The sequence below is a fragment of the Penicillium waksmanii genome (genome assembly GCF_028829765.1).
Source record: "Penicillium waksmanii strain IBT 27052 chromosome Unknown utg000008l:1.0-5622682.0:1.0-5626561.0, whole genome shotgun sequence".
NCBI classification, from domain to species: Eukaryota; Fungi; Ascomycota; class Eurotiomycetes; order Eurotiales; family Aspergillaceae; genus Penicillium; species Penicillium waksmanii.
This window is the reverse complement of record NW_026643254.1, coordinates 916,515-938,209: the sequence shown is the minus strand read 5'-3', so window position 1 is coordinate 938,209 and position 21,695 is coordinate 916,515. Positions and strand designations below refer to the sequence as shown.

The window sequence follows — 21,695 nt, the reverse complement described above, 5'->3', positions numbered from 1 at the left end:
TTTGCCTATAAGTATAATACTAGTATAAGCTAAGTAATGTGTATGGTAGTTTGCAGTCTGTGCGAGGACATTATCTTGGGGCGGAATATCCAGATGTTGGACTTCGGGCTGTCCAGTCTGTTCTGGGAGATGAGGATGAATGGGGTGAACTTCGGAATACTACTAGTTACGGCACGCCTATGGGTCATGATTTGCAGTTCTATAGGATATTCCGATTATATCTATGCCATATGGTCAGGCGATGGCAATTATGGCTCTCGCAGAGTATCTGCGGACCTAGTACTATCTGTGACGCCCAGGTGGATGGCAAGGTTGCACATTAGTCGACATTACTACTACTAGTAATAGGACAAAGTAGGATGGCATTGCCAATAAAAATACATTTTGATTGAGATGCTTCACCAGAATGGGGTGTGTTGGTTTGAACAGTTCTATGGTATATGCATATAATTACAAAGGCATTTCTGGAGGAAATCACGCCTCCAGCTCAGCCACGACAGACTCGCAGCGACCACAGATCGCGTCTGTCGCATCAATCTCAGGGACGGCATACCGCCAGCATCGCGGGCACTTCGACGCCTGAGGGGAATAGACGTGCACAGTTCCCTTCTCGCCACTCGGAAGTTCGCACTCGTCTTCATACTTCCACTCTGCGTTGGCAATGTTTCCGGAAATGGACTCGCCAGATTTGCCGATCGTGACGGAGGACACGACGAAGAGGTCTGGAAGTTCAGAAAGGTGGCGGTGGAAAATAGAGGTTTCGTCACCGGGTAGGGAGATGTGCACAAAGGATTGCAGAGAGGAGCCTAGCTGCTTCTTGCTGCGGGCTTGTTCCTGCAGGTTCTTGATCACTGAGTGGACGGCGACGATCTCCTGGTAATTGGTGTCCAGTGAAGCATCCTGCCATTCCGCTGGAGGGCTGGCGGCGAGGCGCTGTAAGGGGTGACCGATGTGTGACTTGATGGCTTCCGGGGTGTGTTCCCAGGTCTCCTCGACAAGGATCGGGGTGATGGGGCCGAGTACTTCTTGGAGATGGGTGAAGATGTAGAACAGGGTTGTCTGGGCGGCACGGCGGCTGGCACTGTTCTCGCCAAGGGTGTACAAGCGGTCCTTGATGGCTTCCATGTAAAAGGCTGAAAATTCAAGGTTAGCCCAGCGGTTGAGGATGTTGACAGATTTGTAGAACTCGAAGTTGTCGTAGGACTTCTGAGAAGCGACAATCATGTCGGAGAGGTGCTTCAAGGCAATGCGGTCAACCTGCTGCAGCTGGTCGTACGCCACGGCATTCTTCGGTGAGAAGTCACCAAGAGCGCCCAGCAGCAGCTTGAAGGTCACCCGGAACTTGTGCAGACTGGTATGAACGCCTTGCAGGACCTGCTTCCCAATAACGACATCGTGGGTGTAGTCGCTACCCGCAGCCCACAACCGAAGCGCATCAGGGCCTAGAGCGTCGAAGGAAGGTTCTTGGTTTTCGGCCTGCTTCTTGCCCTTGCCCTTTCGGGGCTTCAGAGGGGGCAATAAGGTACCGTCCATAATGGTCTGTGGGGCGATGGTGTTGCCGATGGACTTGCTCATCTTACGACCAGCCTCGTCCAGAGTGAAACCATGAGTGATCAGATTACGGAAAGGGGCACGGGTATCAGTCTTGCCGGAGGCGAGCTGGTGCGCAGTGTAGGTAAGAAGACCCGACTGGAACCAGCCACGATGTTGATCGCTTCCCTCGAGGTAAACATCTGCAGGGTGGCTTCGGCCTTCCGTGGGCACATCAATCTCTGCCCAGCTAGTACCGCTGTCAAACCAGACATCCATCGTGTCTGTTCCACGGCGGTAACCAGTAGAGTCATCACGTAGCGATGGTAAAACCCAAGCGAGGTCATCAGCGCTGTCTGTCCACCAGGCATCGATACCGCGCTCCTTAATGGTGTCCATAATATGCGACACGCTTTCCTTGGTGAGAACAGCCTCGCCGGTGGCACGGTGGTAAAGAGCGGGAATGGGGACACCCCAGGAACGTTGGCGCGAGATACACCATTCGCTGCGGTTCTTGATGAAGTTTTGGAGTCGGGTCTTGCCAGTCTCAGGAACAAATCGGACATCTTCCAGCGATTGCAGCGCGTTCTTACGGATGTCTGCCACATCGGCAAACCACTGTTCAGTCGCCCGGATGATGATCGGTTGCTTGGATCGCCAGTCGTAGGGATATTTGTGCTCGTATTTGTGTTGAGCAAGAAGTTGGTTACGTTCCTTTGCAAATTCTAAGACTGCATCATTACCCTCGCCGAGGACGGGCTTGCCACTCAAACGAGAAGGATCATGCGGCATAGCCTTGTCTGTAAATCTTCCCTCGTCGTTCACGGGTGCGAACACCTCGATTCCACGGGCCAAGCATGCTTCATAGTCATCCATACCATGTCCAGGGGCGCAGTGAACCAATCCAGATCCAGAATCAGCGGTCACGAAGTCAGCGGCGATGATCGGCTGCGCTTCCGCCTCGGGGCCCTTGCAAAGAGGTCGGTAGGTGGCCTTTTCGCCCAGTTCGGATCCAAGAATGTCAGGGATAATGACGGACAAGTCTTCCTTCAGCATCTTTTCCATGTAATCGATACGGGACTGAGCGATAAGCAGACGACCGTGTTGCTCCGACTCGACAATCGCATAGTGTAGCTCTTCGCTAACCGCAATTGCAGCATTGGCAGGCAATGTCCATGGGGTAGTGGTCCAGATAACAGCGCTGACCTCCTTATTTGCTAGAAGAGGATCATTGGCGAGGTGTTGAGGGATATTTTCAAGCGGGAATTTGATCAAAGCCGCAGTCGAAATGTGATCATCCTTGTATTCAAGCTCCGCTTCCGCGAGCGCGGTTCCAGTTGACGGCGACCAATAAACGGGCTTGAACTTCCGGTAGATGAGTCCATGATCGACCATTTCGCGGAAAATTCCTAGCTGGCGCATCTCGAAGTTGTGGTCCATTGTCTTCCAGTGGTTCTCCCAATCCGCCATGACGCCGAATCCTTTGAACCCTTTCATTTGCTCCTTCACCGTCTGTCGCGCAAGCTGCCTGGCAGCTTTGCGGATCACGGCAGCGCTGACCGATTTATCCAGAACATCGGTATTGCGCAGGCCTTGTAGCGCCTTGAGTTCAATTGGCAATCCATGACAATCCCATCCGGGGACATAGCGGACTTGCTTGCCCCGGCTCAATTGCACCCGGTTGATAATATCCTTTGTGATTTTGTTCAACGCATGTCCGACATGTAATTCGCCGTTCGCGTAGGGCGGGCCATCGTGGAGGACGAAAGGTTTAGTCGCAGGCCGTTCGCGACGCTGCCAGGCGTAGAGCTCATCGGTGCATCGTTTCAGATATTTTGTTCGGTCGGCTGGTGACACGCGTGGAGGGAAACTTGATTTGGGGAGTTTTAGTGTCGAAGTCCAGGATCGAGGGAGCGCTCGCCCTGGTTGTTGCATCCTCCCTGCATATCCTCTCGGAGGTTTGAGGAGTGAAGTTGAAGTTGAAGTTGGGAAGATTATCGCGCGGCCGAGAAAGGCGGGTGTCCGCAAGTTACCGACGGGAACAAATCTTACAGTCAATATAGTATAAAAATTGGTAATAATACGAGATATTATGAAATCTAAATACCATATTACAATGCAGCGCAAAATGTGTACAAAAAGGCATTCCAAGCGCCCAAAAAAAAAAACCAGTCATCACGTCGTATCGCATGCCTCGAGGATATTCCAATCCCTATCAGTAGACGGTCAGAGAGCTGACAGCACCGTTCTTCAAGACTTCGAATAAGAGTCCCGGGAATCCAAAGAGTTCCGTGTTACCCAACCCACCGTCATGTCCATCTGCACCGGAGCGTTGTCCTTTGGCCGTGGTCTCCTCCCAACCTCCGAGAAATTCAACACTGCTCTCGGGACTGTCACCCCAGCCGCGATTCAAAACCATCGGGCGCTGTGTAGCGCGCTCCTCTCCAGGGCTAGAATAGGACCCTTTCCATACCCCACGTAGCCGCTCCGAGATCTCATCGTAAGGCGACTCAGCGTTTAACCCTTCGCTGGCTTGATCCAGATGAATAGTCCAGCGGCTTCGGCGGTGGCGGTTGAACGGATATGACCCCGGAACATTGCCATGTAGGATGATCTTGGTCACGGCCAACTGAGTCGACGGAAGTGCTGGGGCGGTCGGGTCTGGCATACCGGACGCAGGGAACGCAGGGCCTGGTGTAGACGGGTGTGAGATGAATGCATCAAATCCATGATGAAAATAATTGAAGAAGCTTTCGGCTGGTAAGGATCCTGGATCGCTGACTTGTCCTGCGGATGTCTCTTCATCGGAATCATCAGTGATACTATTAGTGGAAGAATGATCAGTATCGGGTAAATCCATGCCTCTTCCTGGCGATAGATTCGGATTCAACGGATCTGCACCACCGGTACCATTTGCGCGGTGAATAGAAATGCGGCGGTCATGTTTACGATATATCGCATCGGGAGGCCCGAATTCCGCGATCAAATCCTGTGGACTGGTCTCTCCAAGGATGATGGGAACCGGGGGACCCGTTCGCCGGGATGCTTCCAACTTTCCAGCGCCGAGAATATGAAACTCTTCAACCTCGTCGGCAAAGGAGTCACGGGTCTTGCTGACTACTGCCGATGCGCGGGGGTATTGAGGCTGCTGGGTGAAGAGATTCGCACGGACCTCGGGCCATGAGGACCCTTGGAAAATGGACATGGAGGTTGCTGGCTGAGCAGCAGAGGAAGATAGAAGTGCTACGAAATCGCATTGCTCCGACCAGGCGGAGTGTTGCAGGGGAAGGAAAAAGCAACCCCGGGGTATGAGAGCACATAGGTGCCGTATGGTGACTGATCCGGCGGAGATATATATTCACCGGGATACGATGGACCGAAGAGTCGGTTGTAGACATGACGGAAGCTAGGCCCTTGAGAAGATGTCGGCTGCTCCGTTGTCTTGCCACCTTTCAAGACATCTTGATTCTTGTATACAAGGTCCACGCGAGAGAAATCTAGTACTTCGATCAGGCGCAGACGTTGGTCCGGGCCGTCGAACCGTAGGCGGAGCCCATTTGAGGGTAACTGGAGAACAACAGGGTTGCGCAAAGGATCGTTGGAAGAATAGGCAAGATCGATCGCGGGATATATCTGAGGATGTGACTTGACTCGAGTCAAAACGTTGTGTAGAGAAGCGCCGAGAGCTGTGAATGTAAGTAAGCTTGACACTCTCCCCGCATCTAGATGTAGATCATCAGACATACTGATAAAGCCCAGGCCTTTGCCGGGGAAGATATGAACCGGCGCCGATTTGGCGGTCATGGTGCCAGGTTGTATACCACAAGAATGACCATCCGGCAGAATCAAAGAGCCGAGAGAGTAACAAGAGCAGATATGAATGAGTCTGGATGTGAGGGTGAATGAAAGTGAAGAGGGGAAGGTTGGGGCATGACGGATAAGATCATGTGACCCATATCACATGAGTGGGGGTTGTGACCTGGTCACGTGGCATTTGTTTATGTTTTGCCCGAAAGGATCCACCCGAGCAACTTCCACCTGCATTGAGCACATGCTTACACTTACTTTGAACATCACCCTTCCACATCACCTTGCAGTTCACTTCTCTTCACTATGGTCGGCCCAGCTCGGCCTACCTCTGCGATTCCCGCAAGAAGGTCGAATCTGCGACAACCTACTACTCGGCGAGCTGGTTCTGCAGTTCCAGAGCGACATGCCTCACCCGCCGTATCAACAAAGGCTGCCGCTGCTGCTGCCGCTGCGACAACCGGCACAAGAACAACAAAACCGACCCCGGATCAATCAATAAACGCCGCCGCCGGAAAGAGGAAAGAAAGGGATTATGAGCGCGAGATCAATGAAGATACCAGCATTCATGTGGTGGTACGTTGCCGCGGTCGCAATGAGCGCGAAGTCAAGGAAAACAGCGGCGTCGTCCTGTCGACCCCCGAAGGTATTAATGGTAAAACGGTGGAGCTTTCGATGGGACCAAATGCGCTATCCAACAAGGCATATGCTTTCGACAAAGTGTTTTCACCCGCCGCTGATCAAACAAGAGTCTTCGAGGACACTGTACTTCCTATTGTTCACGAGGTATGGAATGATCCACTATAACCCGGCCGGCGCATGAGTTGCTTGCTAACTCCATCTACAGATGCTCACCGGCTTCAACTGTACCATCTTCGCATACGGACAAACAGGAACAGGAAAGACATATACCATGTCCGGCGACATGACCGATACCCTGGGAATTTTATCTGATGATGCAGGCATCATCCCTCGAACCCTCTACTCCCTATTTAACAAGCTGGAGGGAACTGAGAGCATGGTCAAGTGCTCTTTCATCGAATTATACAACGAGGAGCTGCGCGATCTTCTATCCGCCGAAGAGAACACGAAATTAAAGATTTTTGAGAATGAGAAGAAGGGCCATTCTGCGACCGTGGTTCAGGGAATGGAAGAGAGTTATATTGACTCGGCCTCAAACGGTATCAAACTTTTGCAGATGGGCAGCCACAAGCGTCAAGTGGCCGCGACTAAATGCAACGACCTCAGCTCCCGCAGTCACACTGTCTTCACAATCACAGTCATGACAAAACGTACGACAGACTCCGGCGAGGATTACATCAGCTCTGGCAAGCTCAACTTGGTGGATTTGGCTGGTAGCGAGAACATTGGACGAAGCGGTGCCGAGAACAAGCGTGCCGTCGAGGCTGGGTTGATCAACAAGAGTTTGTTGACGTTGGGACGAGTAATCAATGCCCTGGTCGATAAGGGCTCTCACATCCCCTACCGCGAGTCCAAGTTGACCCGCCTATTGCAAGACTCACTTGGTGGTCAGACGAAGACATGTATCATTGCTACTGTCTCACCCTCGAGGAGCAATTTGGAGGAAACCATATCAACTTTGGACTATGCATTCCGTGCTAAGAACATTCGCAACAAACCCCAGATCAACTCGATCATCTCAAAGAACAAACTTCTTCGGGACATCGGCCTGGAAATTCAGAAGCTCAAGAGTGAGCTTATCGCTACACGTCACCGAAATGGTGTGTATATGACACCAGATTCATACGAGGAGATGAGAACAGAGATTGAATCACGCCGAATTGTCAATGAAGAACAGCGTGCCAAGATCGAGTCGATGGAATCCAGCCTCCGCCACAAAGTCCAAGAGTTGTTTGCCTTGACTAGCAACTTCAACAACTTGAAGGCGGATAACGAGCAAACCCTTGGTAAACTGAGTAGCACACGAGCTAACCTGGAACATACCGAGGGCACCCTCAAAGATACATCGGAGAAGCTGGATGAGGAGACAGCCGTGCGCAAGGCTCACGAGGAAACCGAGAGTCGGCTCCGCGAAATCGGTGCCGAAATTCTGACAACTCTTGACCACACCGTGGCAGATGTCGACGGACTTCACGCGAAGCTCGACCGCAAGGACAACCTGGAGACCGATAACCGTCAAATCTGGCAGGCTTCCACCGGCGAGCTTTCCACTGTTACCCAGCACATCGACACACGCCTGGAGGATTTCCAGTCACGCCATGCCGAGCTATTGGACAATATGTCAATTAGAATCCACCAATTTGTCGGCGACGAACTGAACAGTGTTCAATCAACCCGCTCTCAGCTGCAGGAGTTTGGCGCCTCTCTTGAAAAGGTTGAATCCCAGGCCAAGAATCAAACATCCAGTGCACACGATGAAATGAATGAGGTTCTCGAGGAGATCAAGGTTCTCCGCGAGGACGTGAAGACGAAGGTTGGCGAAGGCCTCAGTGGTCTTTCTGCTGCGGCCGGTAGGATCTCGAAAGAAGTCATCGGCGAGTTCGGAGAATTCCATTCGGAGCTTCATTCGTCCTATAGCGTGCTTGGGAAAGACCTAAAGAGCATGTTTGAACACATGACCTCCCATATCGACCAGCAAAAGTCCGAGATAAACCGCCTCCGTCTCGAGGTCCAGGAGGCCAACCGCCAATCCGTCGAGGCCAACCGCAAGGCTTCGTCTAACCTGACCCAGGCTATTGAGGAGGAGCATGCAACCGCGCAAGCTGAGCGCGATGCCATGATGTCCCAGATTCGGAACCTGTTGGAAGAGTCTAGCCAAAAACAAACCAATCGCCTCAAGGGCAAATTCGACACCGTGCGAACCGATTTGTCAGCCTCAGGGGATTCGCTTGAGCAAGCCACGGCACATTATGATCGCAGTGTCGACGAGTGGATCTTTAAGGAGGAGCAGTTTGCGAAGGACGTCAATGCATCCCGCGATGACATTAAGACAAAGATGCAAAATGACTGGGAGGTAAGAGAATCTACACTGGCAATATCCCGAACGCGTTCTAACCACAGCAGGCATTCGACCAACGCAACGCCTCGATTCAGCGGGCTACCGAGTCCGTGCATCAAGAGACTGTTCGGATTGTGGATGCTCAGATGAGCGACATGAGCACGCAAATGGAAGCCCTCGATGACTTTGTTGCGAAAGCTCGGTCTCACAATGGCCGCTTCCACGAAGCACAGCTGGGTAGCCTGGACTCAATGGCAAATAACGCCCGCAAAATGCGTTCGGCTGTTGACGGTCAGCTCAACGGCCTTAACGAGAATGTCGAGCAACTGCAAGAGGACATGGATGTACACGCAGAGGACCTCCAACAATCGGCCCTTCCTCTGCAAGAGCATGTCCGTCAACCTCTTGCCGAACTGCGGGAGAATGTGAACAGCCATCTCATGAAAGAGTACTTACCCACCGGCGCGACTCCTCAGAAGCGTCGTTATGACTACCCCTCGGAATTGCCAAGCACGGAGTCACACGACGGTCTTCGTTCTCGCCATCGCACCTCTAAACAATTTACCGCCCTTCCTTTCGATGGAGATGACCAACCAAACCCCGCATCCGGCTCGCCTGTGTCATCGCCGATAAAACGCTCCTATGTCTATAGCGATGCGTCGGAAGAGGTAGGGACCCACCCTCCTCCATCATCACTCAGCACACCTTCCAACATTGGCCTTAGGGAAGTCGATATAAACGTCGCCAAACCACTCGGGTGTGACGAACAAGTCAATACGTCAGCGAAAACCGAAACCCCCGCCCAAATCGCTTCGGCGGATCTAGACCAGACACCTGAAAAGGACGACTCGGAACCACCCCTCAAGAAACGCCGCTCAACCTCCAACGCCACAAGCACCGTCGTCGAGAACAAACTCCCGCACAAAATGCTCACCAAGAAGATGGCCGGCATGATGGAAGGCCGTGAGAACGTGCCTCCATCTGGTATTGCTGGTCGCAGAAACTACAGAAACGGCTCCCACTAGAGCAGTCTATACCCCTTGCATTCCTTGCATTTATTGCATTCACTACTTTTATTTTCTTTGTTTCCATTCGTGTGACATCTTGATACCCTAATCGTTTGGATGGGATTTCTTTGGACCGGAGTTCGGGTTGAGAAAATTGTGTTTCTGACGAGGCCTATGGTAGATAGGATTACTTCATAATAATACATGATTCATTTTACTATCGAAGCTTCCGACAATTCAAGTAGAACAAAACTGGTAAGCAGGTGGTTCGGTCTCCAAAGATACACCAGCAATTGGAACACACGATACACTGCCGATGGCTGGCTGAAAGCACTGTTCACTCGACATTCGTGCCCTTTCTGCGCTGAGCTGGTTAAGATAGCCAAACCATTCCACCGGAATCGCATCACACTTATGTCGACCGTAGGCTGGAGGCGCATTTTCATATGACTGGAAGCATTCAAGATCTTGGCCATAGATTGTTCCATCGTCCCCAATGACTGCGGGTGTCATGTAAATCGAGAAAGGAATTCGTTCCTGGATCTGTATGTGATTGGTCAACCCCTAGTTCTATAGTGAAAGGTTTCTTGAAAGAGTAACCACTCACCAGAATCGGTGTGTTTGTCTCGGTATTCTGGAAATGCGCCTGTATGACCAGTTCATGGGATATGCGGATGATACTAGTTGAAACAGATTGTGAAGCAAAGTCGAAACTCTCAGGTAATTGCACTGGCAGACTTAAAGGCCACTCCGCAGAGGGTATATCGCCATCTCCACCGTCAATCTCTATTAATGAAGTGTCGGGTATTTGATTCGAAAAATCGTGCTCGGCTTCAAAGATCGTAGATGTTCGATTCGAATTCAATTTAAGAATGCCGTGCATTGCTGATTCCGCTGCTGTTGCGTCAATTTGTAGACTGTGCTTTTCCAAGACTGACACCGAGATCGTCTTCAGGCTGAGATTCTTCGATAAAGGGGAGAAATAACATTTCGCTTGAAATTTGCTTCCGAAGGGGATATTTGATTCTGGAATTGAGATACAATATTGCATTTCTTGGCCGGATTGTCTTTCGATTGTCTGGTTTGTTTGAATTTCGTTAAGACTGCTAGTTTACCTTTGTGTTCTGGTGGAAGGGCGAACATACCGTAGGTATTGATGTTGTCTGAGGCTCGGTCGATAGGTGAGGGTAGCGGTAGACTCGAATTGGTCGGGAGACGACTGAGTCTGCTTTGAAGCGGCGTTCGACTATGGCTTGGACGTGATAGGTGTGGTACATGTGGCGCTGACCAGTGACGGTCTCGAGGATTCTCCCAGCTAGTGGGATGTTGAAGGGGAATTCGTAGTTTCCCGCGGGGAGTTGGAAAGAGTTGAGAGTTTTAGATGCGCCGATCGATTGATGTGAGATGGATGTTATGAGTTGGCGGTCGTTGCGAATGAGGTAGTCATCTCGTGGACTATACGATGAGTGTTAGTAGTGAAGACGCGGTAAGTTTCAAATATGCGGCTCACATTTTCAATATTCCCACTAGCTTGACTTGGATACTCTTAAAGGAGTTCTTGTGTGGTAGGTTGACATGGAATGTTCCATTGATGGAAGTTTTGATTCTATCTTGGAGAAAAATGCATGCCTGGTCGAGTCTAGATGTTCCATATGAGTTTAGTCAACTAGAAGGTTATACATCGCAGAGATGGGTTTATCGCACTTCAGATCATAAGTCTCGCTGCTTTGGTTGAACATTTTGGACTGTTCATCAATTGTTTTTAAGCTCGAACTGTCACTCTGACAATGTTTCTTCACCTTCTCTTATTTATAACAGCGTACTAGTATTTGTCGGCTTCGGAGGCCTTCCCAATCGGGGTCGGAAGTGACATCAGAGATTCAGAGATAACATACTAACAACCTACTCAGGTGGGTACTAGTACTAAGCTCATGTCGATTCGTCAGGGAAGTTCTTCGGAGTTTCTCAGTGGATTTCATCTTGGCCGCTTGGTTATAATTTAGTAACAATAAGCAGTGGTTTGGAATTTTTGTTCTTGATTGAAGCCGTATGATTCAAGTTAAATAGTGGCAAGATTTTTATTTTCTAGATTCCTGTTTACCGACTCGAAGTGGCCAATTTACAATATCTGATATAGACCGCTTGATCGTAAACTAGGGTTTAAAAGTAATGAGATACACGACGCTCTCTTTCAGAAATTCTCCTCCTCTTTCATGCAATCCGACTAATACTGTGTACTAATATTTTATTTTGGCTGCTGGCCGACCTGCCAAACTGGGCGAGCTTCTTCTTTAGGAAAGACGCCGCAAAGCGGTGACTTTCCTGTTTGCCACCATCTCCGCCCTCTCGCTCTCACCAGGTGGGATATTGAATCATCCACAATCCACCGTGAGACCTCCGATCGGCTTGAAGTAACCAATAATGCGATGGAACTTACATTCCTAGTCGGTCAAGACGGCCAAAATGTGAAAAGACCCCGTTGGGCATGCACGCCGTGCCGTCAAAGAAAAGTATAGACCGGAGTGGAGAGGGCCTGCGATGAGGCAGAACGTGCTAATACCTCACAATAGAAACGGTGTTTCCATGGAAGCTTGGCTGGATTAGACAAAGAACTCCCGGCAAAACCGCAAGAGCTGCCAAATGGACCGGGAGTTGTAGATGTTCTGCGAAACACGACCCCGACGACGTCAGAGCATCTACCTGGACGCAGTTCATCGGTATCCCGACAAGTTGAAGAGTCACGGCCTCAGGATGCCACCGGCATACCGACGACCCTTGGTGATCGCATCAGGCAAGAGTTGGATATTCCCCGCTTCTTGTGCGACACCAGCCCCTTAGTGGCGTTGCAGAACGACCCGCAACCTCCGCAACCAAGACTGCTTAGAAGTCAATCATGCAAGGGAGGTGTAGGAGCCTGGTCATATGAAGAAGGCGTCACATCATACCAAGAGGATGTCACATCTAGACAACTGGAGCCCCGAAGGGTAGATATCCCTCAGCGAAGTGGATACTCTGGACTCTTGCCTCCGAAAGAATGCCAGGTCGCCCTGGTGGAAATCTTCTTTTCTCGCATATATCCGCTGTTACCTCTGGTGGATGAGGAGGACACACGCCATCAATTCAACAATGATTCTCTACCACTACCGCTTCTTCAGGCTATATGCCTTGTCGCATCAAAGGATCGAGCTGCGGCAGCTTTTCTTTTCTTGGGATCGGATCCGACGTTATTGCCTCTGAAGGAATTCGGTCCACGACTCCAGAAAGATATCCCGCAGAATATGCCCAACAGAAGAGATGGAAATAGGGTCCTCATTATTAGAATCCTTGCCATCTTGTCACTCCATGAGTGGGGCCCTAATGGGTCGGAAGATGCTTCTCTTTCCCTAGCTCAGGCTGTACACCATGCCCAGTCTATTGGCTTACATCTAAGAGGCCCTGATAGTGAATCTTCCTTGAAAGCAAAGTCTCTCTTTTGGTGTTTATGGAGCCTTGACAAGTGGAACTCTGTCGTGGATGGGAGGCCGGTCTTGATCCATGACTATGACCACGGCCAGAAGGTGACCGATGTCCTTCCTCTGTTCAAACCACAGTTCCGCATCTGGTTGCTCATTGCAGATCAACTTGGTCGCGTTATCAGCACTTACAGACCAAGAATGGAAGGTGCTCGAGATCAGGTTGCTGATCTTTATACGTTCGAAGAATTTATCGAAACTTCCGAGGCGTGGGACATAGAGCCACAACTACTTGGTGAGTATGCCTGCAGTCTTGTTTGAATAACGCGCTAACGATCATTGAAAAGATTCACTTGAGCTGTATCACTACGCTACCATCATCCTTGGCACATACTCAACCGAGCTTCAAGGCCGCCAGCCATCACGACTATCGAATATCCACCAAAGCCAGGCAATCCTAGCTCTCGCGGCGATCTGTCGAAGAAAGGATGTCAAAGAGTTTTCCCCAATGCCTGTATCGGCTTATTCACTTTCGCTCGCCTTTTCAATCACCTATCGGCAGCTGCAAAGAGCAAAGCTCCAAGGCCATCGGATTCTGGCACGGGAGAATCTTCTCACGTTTCACCAGAGTCTGAAATCACTCTGTAGCACTTGGTGGCTAGCAGCTGTCATGGTACGCCTTGGCAAACATGCACTGGAAAGCTTCCAGCGACCAGTATTTCAGACTCAAACCGAACCACAATTACATGGGGATGCTTTGGATGAAGCTCCGAGGACACGACCTCCATTTATTCAGAGCACGAATTTTTCGAATGTCAATTACGGCACTCCACAAACACAACCCAACTCCGACACACTTGACAACCTCAACACGCCTCAGGGCATTCTTGATACTCCCAAAGACATCTTGTCTGGAGCACCATTCTCCTCTGATTTGGACCAGCTTTTCGAAAACCATGATCTGTCGGGTTCTTTCGAAACCTTTTTCGAGAATTTCTTGGATGTTAACTTCCCAACTTGTTTGGGCGAGCAATCCCTTGGATGCTACGATGCATTGATATGACGTTGAACATGCCACGGATTCCGACCAGCTGTTGAATGATCATTTGAATGACTTCAATAAAATATATCTTTTTTGAAAATTTTTTAATATAGTGGAGGAATTCCAGAGATAGCAAACTTAGATACTCCCGACCATGGTATTTCCGTCCAAAAAGCAAACAATTCCGCCAAACACAAAACGCCATGCTTTGAATATGCGCCAGATCCGTTGTCGTAAAGACATAAATACAGCAAATTCCCGAAAGAAATGAAGACCGCATAGCAATATTGCAAGCTCTAATCAAGGAAGTTCAGCCCCGTGGGCTTCAATCTCCGTCTCCGCCTCCGCGTCCACTTCCGCCTTTGACTCGTTTTCGCCTTCGTGTTCAACAGCCTGCTCATTTTCTGCCCCCACTTCCTCAACTTCCTCCACCTTGGCGGAATCAATCACGGCTTGCAATTCACTCATGTGTCTTTCAAATCTCCCCATCAGAGCTTCTAGCCCATCCTCTTTGCTTCGCGGGTCTTTCGGCACGCCGCCGGTCCCGCGAATATTCAGCATCATCCCGTGAGAAGGTCCGTCATTGGCATCCTGGCTGTCAAATGTCGGCGCGGGGACGAGATCGGCGTTCAGAATCTGCCAGGTCGGAGAGAAGCTCTTTGCTGAGGTGACACGGTACTGGGTATGTGGAACGGCGGCTGGATTCGCTGCCGGTGGTGATATCGGGCTAGTTACAGTTCCCGGGCCGGCGGGGGAGGTACTAATGTTTTTCGCATCGGGTGTGACTTGTTCGGTTGGCGCAGAGAATGGCTCAACGTCCAATAGGAGGTAGTGTGTTCGTACGCCTGGAATAGCAGGCGGAAGGATAGATTTATCTTCTTCGTTTGGGTCCGGGTCGGTTGGGCTATCGGGATCGTCTTCGAAATCTTTCTCCTTCTTCTCCGCGGGTATCGTGATGCCCTGGATTTCGAGACTGCGAAATCCGGCTTCTTTGATGATATCCGTGTCGTCATCGGAGAATATATAGTGCACTGTTGGGTGATGGACGGACGAGCTATGCGCATCTTCGATGATAGTGAAGAAGGGTTGAAATGGAGGGTTGGGACTACTTTGGTCTGGTTCTGCATTTTCCACCTCATGTGCTAGATATCCTTGTCCGCCCCCAGCTTCATCGTAGCTCTGTGAGGTTGTTGGGTGGTGCTCTGACTCTACCGGCAGCGGCGGCTCTGGCTCTTTGCCGGACCCATAGCTTGGGAAGGGGCTGGGGTCTGGACGAGCCGGCGGTGACTTTGAGAGAGCCCCCGAAGCATCCTCCGAGGGCGACAAAGTCTGAAATGGGTTGTCGGCCATCTCCAACTCCATCTCCACAGCATCGTGAATCGCGGAGAAGTCAGCGGGACGGCGCTTCTCCTCAAATCGGAGCTCTTATCAGCACGTGAGGCTGCTCTTATCTGACACGTGCCACGTGATGGCGGCATGCCCCAGTTTGGAATTCTATTGCAATTTGGTAAATATTCACATGGAGCGCTTGTTTTTGATGAATGGAATGTTTACTAAAACTAAAAAAGTCACATACATCAGAAAATGTTTTCTATTCATCGTTGATGCCCCGGGCAGTGCGTGGCAATGATATTCAAACCTGGGACCGGCCTCAATATCCGTGCATTATTAGTTCGAGGTTAAGAAGTTCCAGTTAATTAAAATAAGGGACTAAAACAAGGGCTTTCTCAAATTCTCGCTCGAAATATTATTCTTCAAATTTCTGATTATAGCAAGATACGTTGCATACGGTGTCGTCAATTGTTTGCCGCTGGTTTCGGTGACCTTCCTGGCTGGGGCACGTTTAGCCAATGTTGGTGGCAGAGCCGCACCCCCTCAAACCCATCAATGGCAATAATTCGGCGCAGAACAATCTTTGCTGCCCGAATCAGCACCGAGGATGCTTCTATCGAGGCCGAGGTGCCATCGCGTTGAATAATGGTCTTATGTGCTGGCGAATAATGTTGGCCCAGACAGACCGCTGGTTTCATCACCTGAGAGATGTTTGCTTCCTGAGTTCATGACGTAGGATGTGTATCCAGGACTGCGCCGCAAATTCGGCGCAGCCCTGGATAGAAATTCCTATGACTTTCCAAAACACCCATACCCTTCCCAGCAGCCTCCTGGTCCGCATGAGAACCCCCATTTGCAATCAGACTTGCGCCTCGCAGGGCTCTACTAGTACGATACCCACTCACCCCGGTGATGCCTGACGTGGCACTCATTCCCTTTGTGGAATATGCCTTGAGCCGCCGAATCTCCTCCTCTGGACTTTGTGCGATAAGTAAGCCCGAAAACGAATTGTAACACGGACGCTTTAACCCTCAAGGATTTCTTTTCGACACGGCAATTGTGTCCCAGTTTTGGTCCAATCCTGATTTTCCCATTCCAAATAGTCGGTTAACTCCACAGGAATATTTATCCAGAAATTGAAGTTTGAATCAACCCCTGAGTGTATTCTAAAGCTGACTGTCGGCGGTTAATGTTCAGCTTGATTGGTTGATGGCATCATAGAATGGCAGCAATAAGGAATTCATCTCTACAATTTTCACCCTTGCAGCCTGTTTCATAACCGAAAAATTAAGCTCAATAATACCTTCTAATATAATGGCTTTGCAAAGCCAAATTCCACCAACAGCCCAGTAGACGACCTCGGAACTTGCACCCAGGACTCGAAAGCGGCTGAAGTTTCCGCAAAAACGACTTGATCGCAAAAACCATTTCAGAAATATAGTCTAGATCTACGAATCTGTAGCAGAAATGCGTGAAGTGTCGAAAAGAAAATATAAGGATTTAAACAGAAACTACACAATAAAAAAAATACTGTTCGTCGATTAAAGAGCTACATGAGCTGGGTTTAATACTAAACTATTTTCTACTATACTAATAACAAGAACTATTACAAAAAAATGTGCAAAATATAAAACAGTTGAAATTTGACATAAAAAGAGCCATCCAACTGGTCCTGACGGACTGGACATGCCATACAAAAGTGAAGAGCCCAGGTTGTCGGGAATCACAACGCACACATCATGAGAACAAGTTGCTACCTCACCATTGCAACATCAATTTGCAGTATATCACACCGCCGGTACATCCCCCTGGATTGTGCCCGATTCCATTGGGACGCATCATTCACACCAATCGGGAAAAGGTAAGCGTTGATCCTCTGACCATCACGAAGGTGTATACGGCGGAGAGGCGGTGGATAAACAGGCGAAAGATGTGAGCGAGAGAAGGATATTTGAAGCGCGAACCCGCATCGGAGATTCCTGGAAGTCGAAAAGAAACATTAACGACGAATTATTGATTGAAAGAGGAAGGGTTTGAAGGACCTGTGCTTGTGGCGGAGCGCAACCCCAGAGCCCTGCAGTAGTGAGCTGTGAGCTTCCTCTGAAGAGATTCAAAGTTCCCTTTCCCTTTTCCATCTCCATCCATCCCAAGGCTCAAATCTTTCATCAAATATCAACCTTTTCAATCTATTTATTCAGACCAAATTATTCTTGGTACCTTGAACGTCGACATGCCCATCACTCAAAGTCAAGGATCAAGTCGTGGAGCGTTCTCACAGGCCACGACCAGAACACCCGAGGGTACTCCTCAACAGGCGCTCAACCATACTGCACGACAGATAAATGGGCAACATGATCAGGAGATCATGGCTAGAGAACGCCATATGATGTTTCTGCAAAACTCACTGCATGCCTACCCTGGCTGGCGTGCCTCAGTCCAAGCTCCCCCACCCGAAAGCAACGACCATTTCACAGAAAGTCTGAGTCCGTTTGGGGATAATGGGAGTTTCTTCCACCCAGGAATGTATTTCGAGGCGAGGGGACCCGGTCGCGATGATCAGTTTATGGGCGCGGTGGGACATGCCCCCCATCACCAAGTTTCGCAGCATTTGTCAACACCAGAGTCGTTTCCAAGGCAAGTTGAGATCCAATATTTCGAGCAAGCCGGCAGGCTAACTTTGTATGGCCTTTAGCTCATACTCGGAAGGATCTAATGTTGGTGAGGTCTACTTTTATTGTGACTGGGAGTGGTGCACTTACAGCGGCTGCTTCCCAGACAAAATTTCTGTCTGGCACCATATCAAGAAAAGTCATATGACTTCCGGGCGGATAGAATGCAGCTGGGATGGCTGTAGCTACAGTGGTGGCTTTTCTAGCAAAAACACACTGTGGCGGCACATTCAATCGAAACACCTCGCCCCCTATGAGTTCGAGTGCCCTCCCTGCAGGAAATTTTTCAGTCGCAAGGACAAGCTCTTGGATCATCGGCGCGCTGCCCATAGTTAGAGGAAGAGTCTTCAACACACCTCGCCTATATATGGGCCGCCTGAGCGTTCATCCCTTTTTTGCCCCATCCTCCTGGGGGCTTTACTTGATAACCACTTTGTTTTGGGAGACGTCACATCTCGCCGTCCTGTATATAGGGTCCAACGGTCCCTACATTGACGTATTGTGTTTGGCGCGACGTTCCAATATAACTCAGTCTTTTCATCAGATAGAACCCATTCTATCTCCAGAAACTCCCCTTCATCCCGTAGTATGGACTGCCCGATCTTGTAGCACGGGAGGAATAAACGATCGATAGAACTTCATGCCTGGTAGATTCTTGTGTAAGCACAGGAGCTCTTTATTCATAGCACGCCATATATGGATAGGTATTCTAATCGTAGAAACAATACAATAGCAGTGGTCATAAATGGACGGAAAGGGGTATAATTCGAGCAAAAGCCAACGAATAGTTTCAAAGAGATCAACCAAATACCGCTCTATTGTCGCAGCAACGTAATTTCAAGCAAGAAATTGAGTCACAGAGTGTATTCTCTCTCGGTAATGAGCGTCTTTGTGTTGGTTGTTGGCGATAGACTTGATGTAGACTGTGAAGTTGACACCGAGAGCCTCGATAACAGAGTCCCAAGCAAAGATACAAGATCTGGCATTGGTAAATCTCTAAATATCCACATCAAGCGATAAAGTGACGAGTTTTTGAATGAGAGTTAAATCGAGCATCTTTCTTTGATAGTTATGCGGATCTCATAGAGTAGATAATGAAAATGTCCCGTTCAAAAGTCATTCAAGATCCAGAGCTGTTTCAAGAATATAATTTGAATTCAACTCGTAGTATCGTTGGTTTGTTGTCCCCAGGAGTAGCAATAGGATCATAATGAAGACAAAGTTGAAATGAAAGTTTCTGATGAGGACGAAATGATTTTGCCCCTCATTCTACACCCATGCATTTCAGCTCTTGGGGGCGGAGATACCCTCGGTTAGTAGTGATATGCAGGTGGAGGCTGCAAAGATGCCCTGAACACCATTCTTTATTGGCTTTCAGACTTCAGTCACAAGGATACGATGGCGCAATGCGCTACATAGGCCGGGCGTTGATGAAAGAGATAGCCTGGAGCCCCTTTACTGTTTATGTATACCGCTAAAGGTCATGCGAAGTCCATGTATTACGGTACTAGTATGTATTTTTCGCCTGCTGGGGATCTCGACGCCCGTCTCCAACCCCCTCTTAACGAACACTCCAACTGGAATATTTGGGCCTTGAAGAAGCATCAAGTTATTTAACTTGACTTCTGGGCTATTGGGTACCTTCTTTAAACAATCTCACAGTGAGTTGATTATCAATTCATATGGCTGCCAAAAGTACTCAGATCTGACACCGGTAATACATACGGTGTCACACTTTGACCAGGGTTGTTAGAGGTTTGCACATCTCTCAGGGGGCGTTCATCCATGCCGCCCCGTGCGCCCGTGCAGCGTGATTTCGGTACTTCGCAGATGGCGGTAAATGATTGGTAGTGGATGAGTTCTGCCTTGCTTAAGTATTGTAGATCGTGCATGGGGATTGATGCGGGTCATCCAAAAGCAATGTGCACAACCTAGGGCTCACACTGGCGCAATACGGAGTAGTCACCATTCCGTCGCAAAGCACGCATCGCGGATTAAATAAATACTATTCTATCAAAATCTGGGAGAGGGGCTTTATAGCTCTTGGTGGGTATTGAGATTGCCTTGTGAGAATATGGTCGTTTGTCTCGGGTTTTCTTTTTTCCAACAAGCCGGTCGCTTTGTAGCTGGCGCGAGGCCCCGGCGCCTGCTGCGGGGCGTAGTACTGAGGCCATCTGTTCACGGCAATTTCTGAGAAAGAATTCCGAAGGATCAGTACTTTTTTCTTCTGGTGCATTCAGCTAGAGCATTTTTATGCATGAATCCCTTCTAGGGCTGTCTTGTATTTACAAATAAAAAAACCACCTGGGCATGTACCAGCCATAGTCTACGAAAGAAGAAGGCGTATTAGGTCAGGTGATGGACAATATACAAACTTGAACAAGTTCATTTTGGTTCTAAGCCCTACTTAACTCTTTTGCGTTGTGTGAAGTGCTTAGATACGATCAAGATTGAAATCAGTATGATTGGTGTTTGTTGCTAGTAAGAGATCATTATATTAATAGTATGATATACCCATGAATAGCACTCGATCTAACAGTGCCACATTTTCGTCGTTCCATTCTGGATCTGAGTCATCATATACTCGTATTTCTGAAGGACAATCTCCAAATTTGGAGAATTCTCTGATCGAACGATATAACACTCTTTTGAATATATTCAGATGGATCGAACTTCAAAAACACTTAGACACCTGAGTCCAATGGTAATACTAATAGGGCTCGGGATCACCTGGGCATACTAGTAGTTTTGCGGGTGCCTCAGAGGATAGTAACACTTCGCCCCCGTGGGATCCGCCTTCCTCCAGCGTTGTTCGCGGGGTCATTATCAGTATGTAGCATAGATCTCAAGATTACTAGATGAGATGGCGAGGATGGAGACGTGGCATGGCATTGAATGCTGAAGAAGAAAGAAGGACCACTAGGCAGGAGGGACATCTTATCATGGAAGGCGTAGTCAAAGAAGTGCAACATTTTAGCAAATAACAAAGAAATATCATTATCATTCATTTACCTTGGCTTGATTGAAAAGCAGTGTCTTCACAGGGGGAACAATGGTACAAAAAAAAAAAGAAAAAAGGAAATATGGTGGTAAGCGGTCATTGGGGTAGTCCACCAGCAAGTCCGTCCATGTTGTTTGCATCCCAGGTGCAAAATTGTTAGGCTTGGTGGACCGAAATCTCAAAGTTCCATTGAACGCCATGATGCTGAGTATGGTTACGCAAATTGTCTTGGGCTGCGTCTACTTTGGCTCTGAGACAGCATTTAACGCTTTCTCATCTGCCGGTGTTATTTTTTTAAGAGTGAGTCATGCGATTCCGATCATAGCCTCTCTCTTCGGTGGCCGGAGGGATATTTAGAAAGGAAAATTTTCGCTCGGAAAGCTTGGGGTGGTTTGCAATATCGTTTCACTCTGTATGTCATCCTGATTCAAACCACCTGCTCCTGATGGTATTGCCATTTTTCCAGTTCTAATGATATGTTTAGGTTGGTCCGATTTTGCAATTCCTCTATTTGCATGCCATCGTACCTCCCTGTCACTGCTGAGACAATCAACTATTGCTGGCTTTTTGATCATTGCTGTCACTCAGTACTCTATATGAGGCCACAGGGGTTTCAAGGCCCTCTCACTAGCGCTCGTTCAGTGTCGGTCATGGACGGGGTTTCGTCAATGGATGAGATGAGGAACTGACTCACCGTGAAATTAGCAATATCAAAATACCGTCTTCCAAGGTTGTTCAGTGTCCATGTTTCCATCGGTCGTGGTAGTGCCCTCCAAGCTTAGTAGACTGCTGGATATAAGTGAGACTAATACGATTGAATGGTCAAAATTTAAACTAACCACGGAAATGAAAATATAGATATTCAGTGTAGTTCT

At 49.0% G+C, this 21,695-nt stretch overlaps 7 protein-coding genes across 7 annotated transcripts; 3 read left to right on the top strand and 4 right to left on the bottom strand.

Annotated features, from left to right (window-relative positions):
• Window positions 1–474: 474 nt before the first annotated feature.
• N7481_008704 (isoleucine--tRNA ligase ISM1) lies at window positions 475–3,465 on the bottom strand (the record flags this gene model as incomplete). The annotated part of the gene is made up of 1 exon (XM_057267923.1): window positions 475–3,465. One exon carries the CDS (start codon window positions 3,463–3,465, stop codon window positions 475–477), a length of 2,991 nt encoding a protein of 996 aa, XP_057118600.1.
• Window positions 3,466–3,745: 280 nt separating this feature from the next.
• On the bottom strand, window positions 3,746–5,334 carry N7481_008703 (UPF0183 domain protein; the record flags this gene model as incomplete). Its single annotated transcript, XM_057267922.1, has 3 exons — window positions 3,746–4,743; window positions 4,797–5,216; window positions 5,277–5,334. 3 exons carry the CDS (start codon window positions 5,332–5,334, stop codon window positions 3,746–3,748), a joined length of 1,476 nt encoding a protein of 491 aa, XP_057118599.1.
• A 309-nt stretch (window positions 5,335–5,643) lies between these two features.
• On the top strand, window positions 5,644–9,342 carry N7481_008702 (putative kinesin family protein (BimC); the record flags this gene model as incomplete). Its single annotated transcript, XM_057267921.1, has 3 exons — window positions 5,644–6,123; window positions 6,185–8,332; window positions 8,383–9,342. 3 exons carry the CDS (start codon window positions 5,644–5,646, stop codon window positions 9,340–9,342), a joined length of 3,588 nt encoding a protein of 1,195 aa, XP_057118598.1.
• Window positions 9,343–9,561: 219 nt separating this feature from the next.
• On the bottom strand, window positions 9,562–11,063 carry N7481_008701 (uncharacterized protein; the record flags this gene model as incomplete). Its single annotated transcript, XM_057267920.1, has 5 exons — window positions 9,562–9,867; window positions 9,932–10,402; window positions 10,470–10,779; window positions 10,835–10,963; window positions 11,029–11,063. 5 exons carry the CDS (start codon window positions 11,061–11,063, stop codon window positions 9,562–9,564), a joined length of 1,251 nt encoding a protein of 416 aa, XP_057118597.1.
• Window positions 11,064–11,964: 901 nt separating this feature from the next.
• N7481_008700 (fungal specific transcription factor domain-containing protein) lies at window positions 11,965–13,839 on the top strand (the record flags this gene model as incomplete). Its single annotated transcript, XM_057267919.1, has 3 exons — window positions 11,965–11,978; window positions 12,035–13,071; window positions 13,124–13,839. 3 exons carry the CDS (start codon window positions 11,965–11,967, stop codon window positions 13,837–13,839), a joined length of 1,767 nt encoding a protein of 588 aa, XP_057118596.1.
• Window positions 13,840–14,118: 279 nt separating this feature from the next.
• N7481_008699 (uncharacterized protein) lies at window positions 14,119–15,180 on the bottom strand (the record flags this gene model as incomplete). The annotated part of the gene is made up of 1 exon (XM_057267918.1): window positions 14,119–15,180. The coding sequence occupies one exon, from the start codon at window positions 15,178–15,180 to the stop codon at window positions 14,119–14,121; it is 1,062 nt and encodes a 353-aa protein (XP_057118595.1).
• A 2,200-nt stretch (window positions 15,181–17,380) lies between these two features.
• On the top strand, window positions 17,381–17,842 carry N7481_008698 (uncharacterized protein; the record flags this gene model as incomplete). Its single annotated transcript, XM_057267917.1, has 1 exon — window positions 17,381–17,842. The coding sequence occupies one exon, from the start codon at window positions 17,381–17,383 to the stop codon at window positions 17,840–17,842; it is 462 nt and encodes a 153-aa protein (XP_057118594.1).
• Between the last annotated feature and the right edge of the window lie 3,853 nt (window positions 17,843–21,695).